General features: G+C 54.5%; 1 protein-coding gene across 2 annotated transcripts in view; it reads right to left on the bottom strand.

Annotated features, from left to right (window-relative positions):
• Window positions 1-371: 371 nt before the first annotated feature.
• Window positions 372-18,978, bottom strand: part of SYK (spleen associated tyrosine kinase) — a 38,588-nt gene continuing 19,981 nt past the window's right edge. For both annotated transcript variants that reach the window (XM_044266100.1, XM_044266101.1), the window contains 7 exons: window positions 15,891-15,978; window positions 15,159-15,336; window positions 12,561-12,770; window positions 11,479-11,668; window positions 5,206-5,346; window positions 4,475-4,587; window positions 372-510 (listed from right to left, as the gene is read on the bottom strand). In XM_044266100.1, coding sequence (XP_044122035.1) covers window positions 438-510; window positions 4,475-4,587; window positions 5,206-5,346; window positions 11,479-11,668; window positions 12,561-12,770; window positions 15,159-15,336; window positions 15,891-15,978 — 993 coding nt within the window. In that variant the 3' untranslated portion in view covers window positions 372-437. The remainder of the gene's footprint in view (window positions 511-4,474; window positions 4,588-5,205; window positions 5,347-11,478; window positions 11,669-12,560; window positions 12,771-15,158; window positions 15,337-15,890; window positions 15,979-18,978) is intronic.

Below are 18,978 nucleotides of genomic sequence, written 5' to 3'. Positions count from 1 at the left end.
GATTTTTCTTCTTCGTTTTGTAAAGCCTCGAGGCACACTCTTCTCCGGGGAAGTTTGTCCGGGCAGGGCCCAGTCTTGGGGCGTGTGGGAGCCAGGTTCCGGAGGCAGCGGAGCCCCGGGCCGTGCGGGGCCGCCTCCGGGCTGCTGGACGGTCAGAGGCCGAGCTGGGTGCCGGCGGGACCTGCCCCACACGCTGCGCAGACGGGAAGCAGGAGGAACCCACGGCCCCGAGCCTGCGGTCCTTCCCCCGGGCTCTGCGGAGGGCGCGTTCTCAGGCGGGCTCCGGGGGACAGCCGCGCGGGGGACCGTCGCAGCACGGCCCGTGCGAGGCTGGCTCCCCGACGGCGGAGAGAGGCGGACGCTGTCCCGATCCAGGCGCTGGGGGGCTTCACGGCCCGGCCCCCCGGTCCCCCGGAGGCCGCGGAGGGCCCGGGGCCTTAGTTCACCACGTCGTAGTAATAATTGCGCAGCCGCAGCTCCACGTTTTCGAAACTCGGCCTCTTCTCCACCCTGCGAAGGGGAGACCCCGTTACGGTTTGTCCCGCACGCGCGCCCGACCCGCGGCAGGTGCCTGTGGCCGCGCCCCCCGGCCCCTCCCCCACCGCAGTCCGACTGCCCAGGACTTTGTGAACAGCTGCCGTTGATGTGTCCTCGACCTCTGTCCCCCCACGCGGCAGCATCAGCGGGAAGGAAGCGGTCTGAGAACTGTGGGGACCTGCCCCGAAGCGGAACTTACTTTGCTTCCGTTTGGGGCTGCCCTGCCTGCAGGCACAGTCGCCCCGGAAGTGAACCAGAACTTGAGGTCACCTGGGTGACGTGTCCACGTTCAGACTGGAATTTCGAGAGGTTCCCTGCGGGTCTGGCGGGGCAGGCTCCCGGGGACCGAGCATCACGGACCCCCACAAGAGAGCGCGGTTTCCACAGAACCCGCACGGGTTTTGTCAGACGGCACCCGAGTAAACGGCTTCTCCTACAGCCTTCAAGACGAGGAAAAGCCGTAACAGACTCCTGGAATTCAGCGGCCGTCTGTGCTCATGGCTGGGGACACAGGCCACCTCGGGCGTCGTGGTGAGAGCCATGTCTCTGGCCTCCAAGCCGCGGTCAAGGAGGCCGGCGGCCAAGCCCGGGTGCAGGAGTGTGGGTTGAACGTCTGTGACGCAGACGGACAGCCTCCCTCCTTCTACACAGAGCACACCTCCTCGTCTTTCCAAAACCCAACCTTCTCCTCCAGCTCTGGACACCCAAATGCTTGGAGCTCCCAAGTCTCTGTCCACCGGCAGCCAGGCACATGGGAAGTATTCGAAGACACCAGTCCCTCGTACAACACCCCCGGGCCGTGTCATCAGCACTGAAATGCCAAGACTCCTCACCTTCTGAGAGCACACGGGTTCCCGACCTTGTTTATAGCCTGTCCGTCCCTCCCCCGGGCCCGTGGGCTCTTGCTGGACAGGGTCTGGGCCTTCCCTGCAGGTCCCCGATCCCTGCCCCGGGTGATGGGACGGAGGCTTGCACACGGCACCTCTAGTGGTGAGTGCGGGCCGTGTGAATCCTGGGGCGCTCGGGACGGGGCGCTCAGAGGGAGCAGACCTGGCACTGAGCAGAGCAGGGAGCCGGGGGTAAGCGTCCAGATGGTCCAGGCAACGTCACCCCGTTGCTCAGGTTTAATGATCTTTTTTTTTTTTAAGATTTTTATTTATGTATTTGACAGAGATCACAAGTAGGCAGAGAGAGAGAGAGAGGAGGAAGCAGGCTCCCCGCTGAGCAGAGAGCCGATGCGGGGCTCGATCCCAGGACCCTGAGATCATGACCCGAGCCGAAGACAGAGGCTTCACCCACGGAGCCCCCCAGGCGCCCAGGTTTAATGATCTTTAGGAAGCACTTTGAGCTCCCTCTAGATCGTTCCCGACCGCAGGGATCCTCAGTATCCCGGGCTCTTCTCCATCAGGCAGAAGCCCATTTTTCAGGGTGCAGAGACCCCAATTCTCCTAATTCGCGAGTGTTTTCCCATTGGCATCCCTAATTACAGGCCAGGCACTGACTGTAAACACACTGAGGCCCCCGGCCCGCGGCTCCCCATGTTCCTCAGGGACCATCTTCCCTTCTGGCCCTGACACACACATCCCCCGCCCTCATGTGACCTTGGCGGTGTGCTCCGAACGCCTTCTCCCCTCTGCAAGGCCAGGGGTCCTCGGGGTCCAGCTGCCTGCACAGGGCTCCGGCCCTCACCACGGACAGTCCCCAGAACATTGCTCCGGGACACACGGTGGGTCTGCAGGGACAGCTGGGTGATGGCGGCCACTGCCGTCCACCTTGGCCGGGTGATGTCTTGGGGTCCCCGGGCGGGGACTCGGCTGCCAGACCGTCTCCTGGTGTGAGTGCTCCCTGGTGGCCGAGCCCCAGCGAACGGTGCTCCGTCATTCAGGGGCACATCGTCTCACTGCTTACACTGACACTGAGTCTCAAGACCCCCGTCCTGTCCCCCACCTGATTTGGGGTCACCAGCAGAAGAGCCTGGACCTTCAGAAACACGGCTTTGCCGAAAACGAATCGAAGACTGAGAAGGGCCCATCATTCCTCATCTGAGGCACCGACTGCCCTCAGTCCTTCAACCTGGCTGACACTGCAGTCCAGGGCTGGTGTTCCGTGAGCAACATGGAACTCGCCAGAGCGCATGCTCGGGCCGGACGCCGCGGGAAAGATGCCCCTGCCTGCAGGCTGCCCGCTGCTGTAGCTGAAACCCCTCTGTGAACACACAGGGCGCCGGGAACAAAGCTCCCAGAGACCTCACAAGTCTGGTGAGGACCCGGGAGACCCATGCCCCCCACGTGTCTCCCTTTGTGGGCTGTGCCACCGATAACCGTGTAGGGGGCCGTCCATGTCCCATGGGGACAGGCGGACAGAGCGCCTGCATCGGATGCCCTGAGTCACGAGTGCCCCCGGGGCTGGGGGTCTTGGCACCTGAGCCGGAGCTGCGGCGGGAGGGGGCATCCTGGGCGCCCCAGCCCACGGGGCCGTCCCTCACACCTGCCCCCAGCCCAAGCCTCCTGCTGCCATCCTTACCCTCGTCCTCGGCAAACACAAAGGATGGCAGTCAGAAATGAACATCCCAGTCTTAGCGTTAAATGCCAAAACATCGATTTTAACTATCTCCCTGAGAGCTGATTTTAATTCCAGGTTTTAAAATGTGTTTCAGAACGATTTCAAGTGCATTCTTTCACGAGGCAGTGAAACCTGCCCCAGGAGAAGTTTCCTTCTTCTAGAAGCTTGCTTACTTCTAGTGAGTGCTCTCCCCAGGACTGCACTCGCCCTGCTGCTGGGGGTCACCTGACCCAGTGTCCTTGGGAAGGGGTTGCACAGGCCAGAGCCTGGGACCCAAGTGCATGGAGGGAAGGCACCCAGAGCCCCTTTCCAACCTGGGGGCTCAGCTCCCAGTGAATCCTCACCGCCTGTGGGGTCTCCAGAGGCAAGCAGGGTTCGCGGTGCCTGCTGGAGGCCGGGACAAGACTGCGCTGTTCCCAGCGGCTCCATCGGACCCCCGCCAAAGGCCCTTTCCTTGGGCTGTGTCCACAGCATCAGCCAGGGAACGTCTGCCCTCCCCCCTGGGGGCTGACCCTGCGGGCCTTCTAGATAATGACGGCATTCTTCCCCTCCCAGCCGTGGGGGACAATGGCCCTCCGGGAGTTACAGCATCCCGAGGGACCTCCGAAAGCACCTGGAGTATTCCTCACCCTCCAGATGCTCTGCTGCCTCAGCCCACGTCACTGACCACAAACCGGACCGCGAGTGTTACAGCCACGGTCGGGCAAGCACTCGGCTCCCGTAGATCACAGATCCGCGGCACCTCGGAGCTCCGAGGGCTCACAGACACACCCCTGGGTCAGGGTTTCCCCACAGCCCGCTCACAGCCCTCCGATTCGGGCAAGGTCAGAGGCCGCGTCCCTGCCTGTCTGCAGTGATGCACGTCTCCGGTCTGGGGAGCTGCCTTGAACACCATCCCCTCAGCACCTCGTGCACGCCCAGGCAGAATGCCTGATGGCACTCGGCCGACACTGAGAGCCACGGTCCCGGGTCTGAGTCCCTTCTGGGGAATGCTTCCTGCGGCCTGGACAACGCCCCTGGTCTTGCCAGGAAAGGTGGTCGGGAATCATGACATCATGGCCCTGCTGAGTACTTCCGCTGTCCAGTACTGCCAAAGGGGGTCACAGCGCCAGCCCGGACTCCCACCAACATCTTCTACACCGACACTTCCCCCCAGATGACAGCATCTACACTTAAATTCTGACACCTGGATTAGAGCTCATTGTCTAAACTGCTTCTTTATACCGAAGAGTAGGAGAGCCTGGCCCACTCACCGCTCTTCAGTTAGAAGGGAGCACAGCCCTAGTTCATGGGAAGGCAGAGGGGGTGCTTCTTTCCAGGGCCTTCCCAAGTGCCTCAGGGCCTTTGCACAAACTGGGGCATGCTGGGTACTCACTCATACGTCCAGCACAGCTTCATCAGCTCGTACATCTCCCTCGGGCACCCCGCGGGGCACCCCATCCTCTCCCCTTTCTCCAGCATAGCCGAAACTTCACTTCCTTTCATGCCCTAAAATGCAAAACATACCCAGACACATTAAAGACGGCATTTGGCAAAACACAGCACAACAACAGGTGAAGTCCTACCCCGGCCCAAAGAGGCAGAAAGTACAGGTTGCATATTTCATACCCCATGGTCTAGAAGTCCAACGGGGCTGTCTCTGGGGGACAGCTTGTGCCTTCGGAGGGCGCGGGGGCCTCCTGTTTCGTCCTCTGGGGGCTTGCTTCACGGACACACCCACTTGTGAGAATTTATAAGCTGTGTTCTAGCCCATGTGCCCTTCCTGGCATACATATTTTGACTTTAAAGAATCTAAAATATTTAACTGAACTGTCAGTTTAACCCTGGAGGTAGCCAGGATTAAATATCTCCTTCCACTCCAATTACAGCGTTGACGTGGGCGTCTCTCGTGCGTACTTATTCCGTGTAAAGCCCAGGAGACCAAGGTCGCTGCTCCGTCAATGTCACGTGTCTGGTCAGAACGAACTGAGGTCGTCCCCGCGGCTCCCTGTCACTCGACAGGAGCCCAGACTTTTAGAGCCCCTGATTTTCACCGTCCCGTGACATCATCCGGGCCTTGTCTGTTCCGCGAGCCACGCAGCTAGAACCGAAACGGCGGGGGCTCACCCGGTAGGGCTTCTGCCCGTAGGAGAACGCCTCCCACATCAACACGCCGAAGCTCCAGACGTCGCTCTTGCTGGAGAACTTGTAGTAGTTGATGCACTCGGGAGCGTACCACTTCACCGGCCACTTGCCGTGCGTCTGCGCCTGAAAGCAAAGCGGACAGAGACTGTCGGTGACAACAGGACGGAGGGCGCCCGGCGGGAGAAGGTGCCAGCACCCAAGCGTGCACGCCACGGTCATCGGGCGCCGGACAGGGAGGCTCCGTGAGCTCAGCCAGCCAAGTCCCTGCAGTAGCGACAGTGCGTGAACAGTCACCCGAGGCCCCGAGAGGGTCCATGTCACAGAGACGGCTGCTGGGGACAGGGGAGAGGCTGCGTAAGGAGGACAGAGTTTCAGAGACTTCTGGAGGGAGCCTGTAAACACAGGGAGCGTTCTTGGCGTGACTGCACCGCACACTTAAAAATAGTTCAGACAGTGAGATTTAGGTCGACAAATAAAATTAACGTGTGTTCGCCAAAGTAAAAAAAAAAAAAAATGAATAAAATGACTCACGAAATGCCGTGTGTGTGGTGTGTGTGTGTGTGCGCGCACTTGCACGCGCACGCATGTACGTATTTGGTCTGAATCTTAAAAAAATAGGTCTTTAAATCTTAAAACATTTAAACTTTTAAGATTTAACCATAGTTTTAGGATTCAGGCTGTATTTCTTATATCCTTTTGTCTTTTTCTACTCACAGCTTCTTGGAGCTTATTGTGACCATTCAAGACTCAAGCCTGGATTTTTAGCTTCCTGGATGTGCTCCAAGAAGTACTGGGCTATTCCCAAGAACAGTGAACTTTTACTAGGTGCCTAGCTATGGCTTTAAGCCAATGCTAATCATTTTGTCACAGACCGCTAGTATTGGTCAAAAAATGTTTTGAACATTTCTTTTTTTTAAGAATTTATTTTTAAGTGATCTCTACACCCAATATGAGGCTCAAACTCACAACCCTGAGATCAAGTGTCATGCTCTCCACCGACTGAGACAGCCTATTGCTCCAAAAATGTTTTCAACTTTCTAATTTAAAAAAGTAAGGGGGTAGTAAAGAGATCAAAATTGTGCCCAACGGAAACCCCTTCCTCTGGGCTGCCCTACGGTGGGTCAGCAGGGGGCCAGCCCGGGACATCGCTGTGAGACCACAGGCACCGTGGGTGTCTCTAAGACGCTCTGATTACACTTCCGACTCAGTCATGTAATGCATTACTTCAAGATTCGGATTTCCAAAGCTCGGAACAATATTGTTACAGGTGGTATTTCCATTAGAATTTGAATTTCGAGGTGATACAAAGATAACCCTTTGACGTATCCTAAATATGTTGAAAAGTGAGGTCTCTCTCCACCAACTTCAAATCTTCCTCCATAGAGATGGGCACATTTGATCATTTTCCCCGAATCTTTGCAGAAAAATCTACATCCAAGTACAGATGGATAATATATCCCTTTGGGGAGGTAGAAGAGCTCGGGACATATGTTCTGCACTTTACACTTTAAGTCTCTCCTTAACCACATGCTGTGGACATCACTGCTATAAATATGCGGGTGCAGGTGCCCCTTTGAATCACTATGTTTGTGTCCTTTGGATAAACACTCAGTAGTGCAACATGCTGGGTCGTAGACTAGCTCCTTCTCTAACTTTCTGAGGAACCTCCATGCCGTAGGAGGGTATGAGTGGACGTCCTTCTCTTGTTCCTGATCTTAGACCAAGAGCTTTTGATCTTTCTCCTTTGAGTCTGGTGGGAGTAGTGGGCTTGTCCCCATGGCTCTGTGGGTTGAGGCCTGTTCCTTCTATACCCACTTTGTTGAAAGTACTCATCACGAAAGGATGCCGAAATTTGTCAAATGCTTTTCCTGCATCCACTGAGATGACCATATGACTGTTATCGCTCATCCAATCAATGCAGCACACCGCATTAATCGCTTTGTGGATCTTGAACCATCCTTGCATGCCGGGGTAAATCCCACTTGATCGTGGTGTATGATCCTTGTAATGTGTTGAATTCAGTTTGCTAGTATTTTTATTTTAAGATTTTTTTATTTACTTGACAAAGAGAGAGCATGAGAGAGCACGAGCAGGGGCAGAGGCAGAGGGAGAAGCAGCCTCTCGCAGAGCCGGGAGCCCAAGGTGGGGCTCAGTCCCAGGACGCTGGGATCATGACCTGAGCCGAAGTCAGATGATTAATGACTGAGCCACCCAGGTGCCCCTCGTTTGCTAGAATTTTATTGAGAATTTCTGCATGTATGTTCATCAGGGATTTTGGCCTATAATTTTCTTTTGTGATACTATCTTTATCTGGCCTTGGGATCAGAGTAATGCTGGCTTTATAAAATGTGTTGGAGCATATTTCCTCTTCTTCCATTTTTTGGAAGAGCCTGAGAAGGACTGTTGTTAATTCTTCTGTAAATGGTAGAATTCACCTGTGAGTTCTGTTAAGGTGCATTTGGCCTAAAGTTTATTTCAAGTCCAATGTTTCTTTATCCTTTTTCTGTCTGGTTGACTTATCCGTCCTGAAAACCCTTAGTACCATTGTATAATTGTTAGTTCTCCCTTCAGATGTGTTGGTACCTGTTTACTCAGTTATATTCAGAAAGTTCCCCAATGTTGGGTACATATATATTTAGAATTGTTAAATCCTCTTAATGAATTGACTCCATCATTAATACAGTGATGTTCTTTGTTTCTTATTACAGATTTTGACCTAAAGTCTGTTTCATCTGACATAAATATAGCTACATCTGCTACTACTTGGTTTCCATTTTCAAAGGAATATCTTTATCTCTTCGTCTTAAAATATGTGTGTTCTTAAAGCTAAAGTGAGTCTCTTGCAGGCAGCATGTAGTTTGGGTCATTTTTTTAAAAAAAAATTTCTGCCACCCTGTATTTCTGGTTGAAGAATTTAATCCATTTGCAATTAATTATTGATAGGTAAAAACTTACAAATGCCCTCTTATGGTATTCTGGCTGCTTTATAGTTCCTTTCTTCTTTTATTCCTCTCTTGCTGTCTTCCTTTGTGATTTGATGGTTTTCCAAAACAGTATGCTTGGAATCTCTTCCATCCTGTGTGTATTTCCTGTAGACTTTTGCTTTCTGATTACCCTGAGGCTTACATAAAACATCTAGTAAATATAACAGTTTGTTTTAAGGTGATAACTTCACTTTGTATACAAAAATTCTACCCTTTCATTTCTTCCCAACATATTTTATGGTTTTGATGTCACAATTCATATCTTTTTATACTATTATCCACTATAAGTTATTGTAGCTATAGGGATCTTTAATACCCCATCCTTTGATCTTTCTACTAGGTAAGTGATCAACACAACACTGTGTTGTGGTACTGGGGTATTTTGAATCTGACCGTATACTTACTTCTCCCAGTGTGCCGCATATTTTCATGTCACTAAATTGTATCCTTTCATTTCAGCCTGAAGAACGTTCAGCTTTCTTCTAAGTGAGGTCTAGTGGTGATGGACTCCCTGCACTTCTGTTTATCTAGAAAAGTCTGTATTTTACTCACTTCTACAGGACAACTTTGATGCATGAAAGTAACCTTGGCCAAATCTCTCTTCTCAGCACGTGGAATACATCCTCCCGCCCCTCGTGGCCTGTACGGTTTCTGCATAATCTTTGCAGAAGATCCATCTGAACTTAATTTGTTTGGAGACCAATGAGCTTCATGAACCTGGATGTCCAAATATCTCCCCAGATTTGGGAATTCTCAGTCATTATTTCTTAAACATAAGTTTTTGCCCCTTTCTCCCTCTCTCCTCCCCTTGGGAATCCAATAATGTGGGACTTTTTTCTCTTAATGGCGTCCCATAGGTCGTGGAGGCTTTCTTTCTCCATCTCATTTTCTGTGTGCCCCTCTGACGGGATCATATCAAATGACCTGTCCTTGGGTTCACTGATGCTTCCTTGTGCTTGGTCTAGGCTGCAACCAAACCTCTCCATGGTCTTCTTCAGTTCTATCGTCGTATTTTCTAGCTCCAAATTTTCTTTTGGTTCTTTTTTTATGTTCTTCATCTCTTTGTTGAACTTCTTTTTTTGTTCTTGTATCATTTTCCTGATTTTTAAAAAATTGTTTATCTGTGTTCTGTGCAGCTCTCTGCTCATTTTTAGAAGAACGCTTTTGAATTTCTTGTCAGTTCATGCATCTCCATTTCTTTGGGGTCAGTTACTGGCAGTTCACTGCGATGCTCTTGAGTTTCCCTGATCCTTCATGATCCTTGAGTTGGCCGTCCGTGTGCGCTCCCACAGCTACACAGGCTCATTCCAAGCACAGGCACAGCCGGGGAGGGCAGCGAGGGGAGGTGAGCTGGCAGCGTGCAGGGGCGCAGAGGCGGGCGAGAGCAATGAGGTGAGTCTGGGGGTGGAGGTCAGCTGTGGGTGTCTGGGCTGGTGTTCTGCATAGCTGCTGTCCTGGGTTCTAGGAAGTGGGGGGTGGGGAGCAGGGAGGGACTCAGGCCTCCGCTCTCTGTGAGCGTGGAAACATCTGTGGTGAAAACCTATAAAATGTAATCGGCAAAGAGTCTGCAAAGACTGTGCTTTTGGTGTTTTGCACAGCACTGAACGCCTCTGGGTTTCTCTGTGGTGCAGTCCACGGGGGTCCATAGCAGGATGTTCGGTGACAGAAGCTGGGGGCGTCCACAACAGCCACAGGTCCTCAGCGGCGAAGGCTGCCAGGAGGCCTCTGCACAGGAGGTCACTGGGAACCATGGCAGCTCCCGCCGAGGGGCCTACAGTGGCAGCCCCGGCATTCCTCCTGGTTCCTAGCTGTCTCTAGGTGTCCCAGCTTTGCTGATCTCTTGGGGGTGCCATGCAGTGGGTCCTTCATGCTGTGTCCCGTAGCAGGAGGTGGGTGTGACTCTGAACCAGCTCGTGGCCCTGGCCTTAGGAGCCCGGCAGCCTCTCTTCCTGCCTCCTGAGTCACCTGCCCTCAGGACCCAGCTGCTGTGAGCAAGCCAAGGCCACACGGAGAGGCCATGTGCAGGGGAGCTAGGCTGCCTGGGTACGCCCCAGTGGAGGTCCAGGACCCCAGCCCACTAGGAGATCAGGCTCTAGCCGTGCAACTGAGCAGAGTGGGAGCCGATCCTCCCGCCCGCTGGGGACCCCCTGAGGCACCGTGAGCAGCAGAGACGCGCCAACCCCCACGCCCCACCCGCAGCGTGGAACTGCGGGTCAATTAACACTTGGTATTGTGTTAACGCACTAAGTTTGGGGACGATTTGTTAAGTCAACTTCCCCGCATCCTCCTCGAGTCCTGGTCTCAGTCTCGATTTTCTTCTGTCTTTAATCATCACAACGAAATGTATGTTCCAAAGTGCCTCCGATGGAAGGCCTGCTTTTCTCTGGCGTGTGCGTGGGGCTCTCCCTCTGGGCCGCCGCTTCCTCCGTGTCACTTTCCAGCCGTGTCCGTAAAGGGCTCACTCGGTGCTTTTCGGACGGTGGCTCTTCTCCGAAGGGGCTCTGCTCTGGCACCGGCTTCTGGGGGGCAGCTCCGCTCCTGCTGCCTATCCTTTATGCCGACCCCTAGCTGACCAAGACGCGCTGTGCCCATCTGCCACCTGCAGGGCGGCCGTGCCAGAGAGAAGCGGGGGGGTGGGTGGGGGACCAGGCGCTCCAGGGTGTGGAGCTCAGGGCAACCCCAAGGCCCCCACCGTGCCATCCACAAGTGCGAACTCCAGGACGCGCTGTCTGTTTCCGAGAACGCTGAACGCCGCTGGGCACCCGGAGAGTTGGAGATCTGGTTTTGGCCGCTCTTTCGCTATCTGGGTTCCACTTCCGTTGCGTTTTCCAGTTGATCAGCCTAGACTGTACATCCACAGTGTGACTGAGCTCACGTGAGGGTTTCTTGTGTGTTTCCCTTCCTCGAGCTGCTATCGGTTCATCTGGGGGGTCGGGACGGGCGCTGAGAAATTCTACAAGAATCAACCTGTCCAACACGTTTTCCGAAGTAAGTTAAGGAAGCAATTCTATGTTGTTTTGTTTTTTAATGAGCTATCAGTTAATACCTGATTCCTTTTTGTTCTCAGGAATACAGTTTGGAAGTTACTATTTGGAATAAAGTCAAGTTGTGATATATGAATATTTCCATTTTTTAAAACAATACAATCAAATCTTAGCAAGAACTTTTCTTAAATAGGGAAGTTGCTTCCTGAAACCCTGAAACATAATCAAATAAAGGACACAAACACTTGCATTTCAGATTCTCACCACACGGGTGAAGTCATTCCTACCTTATAGTAGTTTTCGTCAGCGCGGAGTGCTTTGGAAAGTCCGAAATCACTGATCTTGGCGTAATGTTGCGTCACGAGCAGTACGTTTCTTGCCGCCAGATCCCTGTGCACGAAGTTGCATTCCTCCAAGTACTTCATCCCCATAGAAACCTGGTGAACCAGTTCTATGATGTTCTTGTCCTTGACGTGCCTGAAAGCCACACACAGGTCATTAGTGACGGCGGACAACAGTGCACTGGGGACCGGCCAGCCGGGCTCTCCTGCAGGCAGAGATCCCCTCATTTCCGACTCTTCCTAAGAGCAGCAGGTGGCGGCAGACGCCCTTGTTCACTTACAGCCGCTCCCCACCGAGCCCCGTGAGCCTGGTGTTGCACAACCAGGACGTTCAAGGTGCGCTGTGACTGGGGTGGACAGGCCAGGTTTGCCTGGAATCCTCGTTCCCACACTGGACAGGGAACAAAACCAAGTCTGACTGTTTGTCAACTGCAAAGTGGGGTAATGGCACCTTCCTCCTGTGCTGATCAGAGACACAATCAAAGCAGAGCACACATGGAACGTATCGTACGGGACCATGTACCCAGAGGCTCCGGTTATGACTCATTCCCTGGGAGTCCCTCTGCCTCAGCAGTGGCTTCAGACGAACACAGAGTCAGTCCCCCACCCGCGGCCGCAGCCTTCAGCGGCAACAGAAGTTTTCAGCGTTGCTCGTGGGGACACAGAGCTCAGCCGGACGTGTAAGACGTCAATCACTGGTACCTTCTCTTAAAATGTTTGTTTTAATATTTCTCTCCCTAGGTAGGGCGTGCTCTGCCGAGTGAGCAGAGACTGACGGCCAAGGTATTCTAAGGCTGATTGTACCGCGGGGCCGTACAGCGTGGGAAAGCCGAACGAGGACCGAACCGTCAGGCCGGAGTCCTGAGCACCGGAGGCACCCAGGAGCATCTGACGCAAAGACTACAGCTCTCTTCTGTCCTCCCTCAGGGTCCCCGAGCGTGGGGCCAGCAGAGCCCTCAGGCGATGACGTGCACCGGGCGGGCGGGCCCTGCCTGGCACAGCGTCAGCTGCCGGGGACCTCGAGGTACCTGTTCTGCTGTAAGTATTTGTTGAGCGGACCGAGCTCGGCCATCTCCATGACCAGCATCCAGGACTCGGCCTCACATATCCCGATCATGCGCACGATGTACGGGTTATCCAGCTGCTGCATGACGTTCGCTTCTGCTAACAACTCGTCTTTAAGGGCGGGATCGTTAGCCTCGTTCTTCAGAATCTTCACAGCCACCGTCTTCACGACTCTGCGGAAGAAACCGGAGCACATGAGAAACTCGGAGCGGCTGTGTTCTACGGAATCACCCTCCGGGAAGCATAACTGCTGCGCCAGAAACCGTGTCCTCGAGACGCCCGCAGCCGTGTTCTCCCATCGTGCTGTCGGGGCGGCCCCGCGTTAGCTGCAGATCATGAGGAGCTGCTGGACGCCCGGCCAAGCAGAGCCTGAGCAGCACAGGACACGCAAATAATTTTCGAATAAACCTCAGAAACCACAACACGCACGGATTCCTGCAACCTCCGCGGGTCCGTCTCCGACTATCTGTAACGTGGGTGAGTAGAACGTTCCTTCGGTACATGTCAAAGCAGAACTAAAAAGGCTACACTGTTAAAGCTCGTGGTTTACAAAACACCTTTTAAAATGGAGCATTGATAATTTTAAGCAAGCTGCAACAAGTTTGCAAAAAAAAAACCCCGATTTTCACTTGCTCATAAAAGCATCCCGTAGATCCTGTCTGACCTGAAAGTTTTCGGATAGAGCGGGACGTAAACAAACGAATGGCGTTCACTCTGCATGATCTGGAAAAGGGCATTTCTCTGGGATGGGATCCCCCTCCCCACAGGAAGTACATCTCCTTTGCTGAACGCCGAAAGGGGAGAATAGAAGCAGAACCGTCCAATAAGACGGTAAAATAAGAGAACGGTGGAGTCCATCTAACATCCGTTCACAGAAACCCCGACCACGCTGCTGTAGAGTTTAACAAGTGTTTCCGCACAGACTGCAAAGCTGTAGGTCCTGCGCCAGCGCCCCCGGAGCCTTCCTGCCCCTCCTGCTGTCGGGGAACGCTTCCCGTGCGTCTCTCGTCAGGCGTCGGGGTGCCTTTCCACAGCTCCGTCTACCGTCCCCGCGGAACTGCTCCGTGCGGGGCGCGAGGTAGGGGCCGAGATGAACAAGAGAATCCTCGCGATCCTTCGCAGTAGTGAAGGACGAGAAAACACCCGCCGCCTTTTCCAGAGAAGAGAAGAGGAGGGAAACCTCCCAAGTTATTTTGAGGCCAGCAGTATACCCTGATGCCAAAACCGGACAAAGAAACTTCCGAGAAAATCATTTACTGCTATCGCTCGTGAACATAAATGCAAATATTCTAAGAGAAGTATAAGTAAATTCAGTTTGGTGATTTATGAAAAAGGATGAATTCTAATTCATGAGCAAGAGGGGTTTATCCCAGGAAGTCGCGGTGGCTTTTAACATCTAAGAGTCCGTGGCCTTCACCACATACACGCAAGAAAGGAGAAAAACCACAAGGTCATCTTAGCAGAAGAAAACGAGTACTCAGTGAATAGTAATAAAAACGTCTCTCCTCTACCAAACCCTCCAGCTGACATTACTTATCCGTAGTTATGTGTATATATGTATTTAATATATGTATTTAATTAAGTGAGGAATTTAAGTGTCATGACCTAGTTGAAGAAATTCCTGCTTTAATACAGAGTAATTTATATTCACTTCGCAAACGACTGGGACGTGCCTGCATGGATTTTCAAACGAGCCTATCAGTCAGTTACCCGCATCCAGAGAAATGGGACGGCGGGCGAGGGTTTCTGGGCAGGTTTTGCCCTGTTCTTGACACTTGAGTCATGTAAATTCACCCACTCCGGATAAAACATCTATAAAATGTCTTAATTCAAAATAACATCAAACAACTAAACCCAACTCTATCCGTAGCAGTAATGTACTAATTCAGACACACACTCAGAGACAGGGTCTGTTCCGAAGGACTATACAGTCTGACCCTTGTACTGGACACTCTTCGGGACGCCTTCTACAGAGCAAATGAGGTACAGAAATTTCAGTGACATGGGAATTCTAGCTATTGTACGGTATGGATTATTATCTGAAATTATAGGAAAAAGGAGATAAATACTTGCACTGATGATGTCTGTAATCAGGAGTTTTCTGGGCAAAAGAAACGATTTGAAAAATAAAATAAAATACTTAAAAATGCTGTGTTGTCACAGCTGAGTAATTTAACTAAAATTTAACTGAACAGGACCTGCGTGTATATATGCCTAAAAAGGCCCCAAAGTTAGACACTACTGTTGGTTACGGGAGGTAACAAGAGGATGTTCTCATTTTACGACGTTTCGCGGGTTCCTACGTTCTAATGCTCTAAGAGGCACACCTCCCACGAGCGGACTCTATAGCCAGCATCTGCAGAGTTAACGTACGCAAGGAATGCTTTCGCCGGAGCCGCACCGGGGAGGGAGAACCACACACCGTTCACGAAGAAGGATCCGGCCCTGCCAGGTTAGATTCTGCGTTTGGGGCCGTGCGCCCGGGATGCGTGTTGTGTGGCAGTTTCTAGAACGTCAGCTCGGGGGAGGGCGAGCCGTGCGGAGGCGTCGCCGTGACTTACTTTTTCATTTGGTAGTAGCCCTTCTTCACGGTCCCGAAGTTGCCGGAGCCCAGCTCACTGTCCTCCAGGGTCAGCAGCTTGCGGTCCAGGTAGACCTCCTTGGGCCGGATCTCCTCGGGGTCCGCGTAGGGGCTCTCGTACACCTCGGTGTCCATGGGCATGGCTTCTCTCTGGGCATCTGCAGCGCAGTCAAGCAACAGGAGACCCGGGGCTGGGTCCCTGCTGAAAATCCCAGCATCACGCGCTCCTGCCTCCCACGGTCACACCTCGCCTTTCCAGACCCTGGTCTCCCCTGACGGCTGTGACGCCGCTGAGCACTCAGGGTACAGTGTCTCCCGGTGTGTTGGGGGCTAGCAAGCACGCCCCCATCCCCAGGGGACTCACCCCCGTTCTTGCACGGGTGTGCCCAGAAAGGGGTCTTCCGTGCCAGAGGTGAAGATGGAGACCTCAAAGACCACGTCAGGCCCAAGGGCACCGTGGCGCATGCACAGGGGACCTCTGCCACCTGTCCCCGCGAGCAGCGGCACCCACCAGGCACCTGCCGGGCCTCTGTGCGGGGCTGAGTCAGCACCTGCCGGGCCTCTGTGCGGGGCTGAGTCAGCACCTGCCGGGCCTCTGTGCGGGGCTGAGTCAGCACCTGCCGGGCCTCTGTGCGGGGCTGAGTCAGCGAGCCCGCTCCGGGCGGCGCTGCTGTGCGGCAAATGGCCCGGGACGGAACCGCGTGCGTCTCACCTCTGTCCGTGGCCCAAGGCCCCCGGTCTGGCTCGTAAGGATTGAAGGTCACGGAGCTCTCGGGCCGGCTCCCTGCGGACGAGGAGGCCTGAAGCACAGAGGACAGCGGGTCACTTGCCTTCCCGGACACACCGCTGAGCTGATCTGCACAATGACTTGTGTTTTCAAATAATCACATCACGACGTACGCGGGGAAGACAAAGGGAAGCGTCAGGGAGACAAAAAAAGCCACCATGGTTTATCTCATCCTTCGGGCGACTGCTTGGACCCTGTGGGGGCGAGACGGAGCTCGGGCCCCTGTGGTTCGAGGGGCCGCCGGGTCTCAGAGAGGCCCCGGACACAGACCTTTTCAAACCCCATTTCTGCCTACACATGACCCCCCGGACTTCTCCCTCCGCCAGCTCTCTCTGCTCAGTTTCATGTCATATGAAGTTATGCAAGAAAAACACGGAGTACCCACCGCCGGCTGCCCCCATCCCGACTCCAGAACGTCTGTGTGGTCCTGGTTTCTGCCTGAACTTGGCCTTCCCTGGAGATCTAGCTCCGTGGATGGGGTGCCCGAGGGCGGCGACCTTCCTGATGACTGATCTGATTTACATCCATCTGCATGATGAGGGGACGGAGTGGGGGAAGGACATCCTCCTCACGTCCCTATAACCTATAACCTATAACCTATAACCTTTCCCTCTTGGAAGTCCCTGTCTCGAGTCTTCCCGGCCTACCTTCGCCCCCTCCTCTTAAAACGAGGGTGTTGCTACACTTGGTTTGTGAAAAAGAATCACAGTCCAAACCTTCGGTGTGTTTGTTAGTTCTGTGTAGTTGACCGGAAGGGTCAGCCGGCCGTTTCCCATAGCAGGGCCCAAGCACTGGCCAGGAAGCCACGAGATACCGCCAGGGTTTGGACGAATGTGAAGACACAGAGACATCAAGCTTCGCACACGCGTGACCTAACTCACGGCACACACGGGGTCCCCGTCTGCCTGCCTGTCGTCCCAGGCTCTGGAACCAGAAGGACAATGATAGGTCACACGGCACCTCGGCCACCACCATCTCCAGAACCTGGCCCTCCGTCTTCACCCGTCTGCGGGGCGCCACCGAGGAGCTGCTGCTCCCGGCACGAGGACCCCAGGGTCGGGGCCACTGACGTCCGCTCTCCTGGGTGCGCTCGCTCCGCGCTCTCCGCCTCTCCCGGCCCACCTCCCTCCTTCCTCCCGCGCGTCATCCGAGGGGCCCGGACGCACCAGGAGCAAAAACCGCGTAAGGCCCAGTGGCGCCCTCCCTGCGTCTGAACTTCGCCTTGCCCACCGCCGGACCGCGATGAAATCGTGCCGAGCAGACCGGCGAGTGACTGAATGAATGATCGTGAATGAACGAATGGGGATTGTGTCTCAGCACCGGGAGCTCTCTCCAGCCTTACACTAACGGAGGGAAACAGGCGTGGGTAATCCCAGGGACGACCCAGCGGCAACCCGCCTCTGTTAAGAACCGGCCTGAGATTGCAGGTGACGGGGCGTCCTGTAGGCCCACTTGTCTAGGCCGCAACCACCCTGTCTCGACAGAACAGTCCTCGGAGAGACGGGGGACCCCAGGCCTCCCATTAGCCCTGGGCTCAGCTGCAGTCGAACTCCAGAGTGGAACAGTATTCAATAAAAAATAAAAAATACAAAGAAGCCTGTGGGGGAGATTCTAAAGCAGAGGGACAAGTGTACAAATGGGGGACAAGGGCACATATACAATCATGTCACTGTCTCTGATCTTCCCTGTAGGCAGGAAACTCCGAGATCCAAAGACATGACTTCAGGACACCAGGACCGGCTGTCCCAGACAAGGGGACACCAGGATGCCTCCTCCTGACCCCGAGATCTGCCTCTCCACGGGCCGGCGCTCCGTCCTGAGCTAATGCTCTTCGGAACAGCGCAACGTCACAGACCAGGCCGGAGGGCACTGAGCTGCCACCGCAAGCCTGTGGGGGAGATTCTAATGCAGAGGGACAAGCGCACAAACGCGAGACAAGGACGCCAGGGCACCAAGAGTGAGGGAGAGCTGGTGGTCCTGGACACACCGAGCCCACACCCACTCGGGTGGGCAGAAGGTCACGCCGGTCCCGGGGCATTCCTAGCCTTCCCCGCCTGGCCGAGCCCCGCGAGTCCCTCAGTCACCGCATCCGCCCCCTGCCCGGGCCCTGGGTCACCTCCCTGGGACAGAGGTCGGCACGGCCCTCGAGGGAATGTTCTTCCGAAGAAATGGGACATTTTCTGTCGTGTCGGTTGTCGGGGCATGTGAGGAGATGATGAAGGTCAAGTCCTAACACAGCCCCATCTTTCCTGCGGCGCCGATGGGTGCGCCGCGGAGCAGGACACCCAACTCCCTCTGGGATCGAGTGCTCGGCCGGAAAGAATTCGGACTTGGTGGAGAACAATGCTAAATCACAAACGTACAGATTCGCGTTAGGACTTAGAGAAAAACACACCGCTGGCCCATTCTCTCATCGGCCCTTATTCTTTCCGCTTCACACCTGCGGCTCCTTCTCTGCCCTAATCAAGACCATCCCCTGGGTCCCGCCGAGAGCACGAGGTGTCCCGGCCAACCCGCCGGCCACCACTAGGTGGCACTAGCTACCTGCGTGTTCGCCCTCCAAGGCCCTCGGTGCGCTTGTCAAGTTTTAGGAAAGGAGGTTAAAGACGGGTCGCTCCACAGTAATAACAATTAGACCAGATTAGGCCTTAAATTATGATCCCTGACCTCTTACCGTCCAGGCTCAGCTGCAGACCGACATGTGTTGGCCCGCGAGCCTCTGGGGGCAGAAGTGCACGCGGTGCACATGCACTGCTCTCCCGGTGACCTGGGAGCATCACGCCGTGCCCTAACGTCCATTCCTAGACCTTCACGTTTAGGCCTCCGGACAGGCCTGTCCCGATCAGGCACGGCATTAGGAAAGAGGACCACAGACGTGTCCCAGCCGCTTCTGTGATGGGCTCGGCTCTGGTCTCTGTGGAGCAGCCGTGGTCCCAAGGGGGTCAAGACCCCAGAGCCCAGGGCAGCCCCTCCCAGGCCGTGTGACCACATCTGCTTCGGGTGCCCGCAAACC

Source organism: Neovison vison, chromosome 9 (assembly GCF_020171115.1).
Source record: "Neovison vison isolate M4711 chromosome 9, ASM_NN_V1, whole genome shotgun sequence".
NCBI classification, from domain to species: Eukaryota; Metazoa; Chordata; class Mammalia; order Carnivora; family Mustelidae; genus Neogale; species Neogale vison.
The sequence above is the reverse complement of the archived record's forward strand: the minus strand, read 5'-3'. Positions and strand labels throughout refer to the sequence as shown.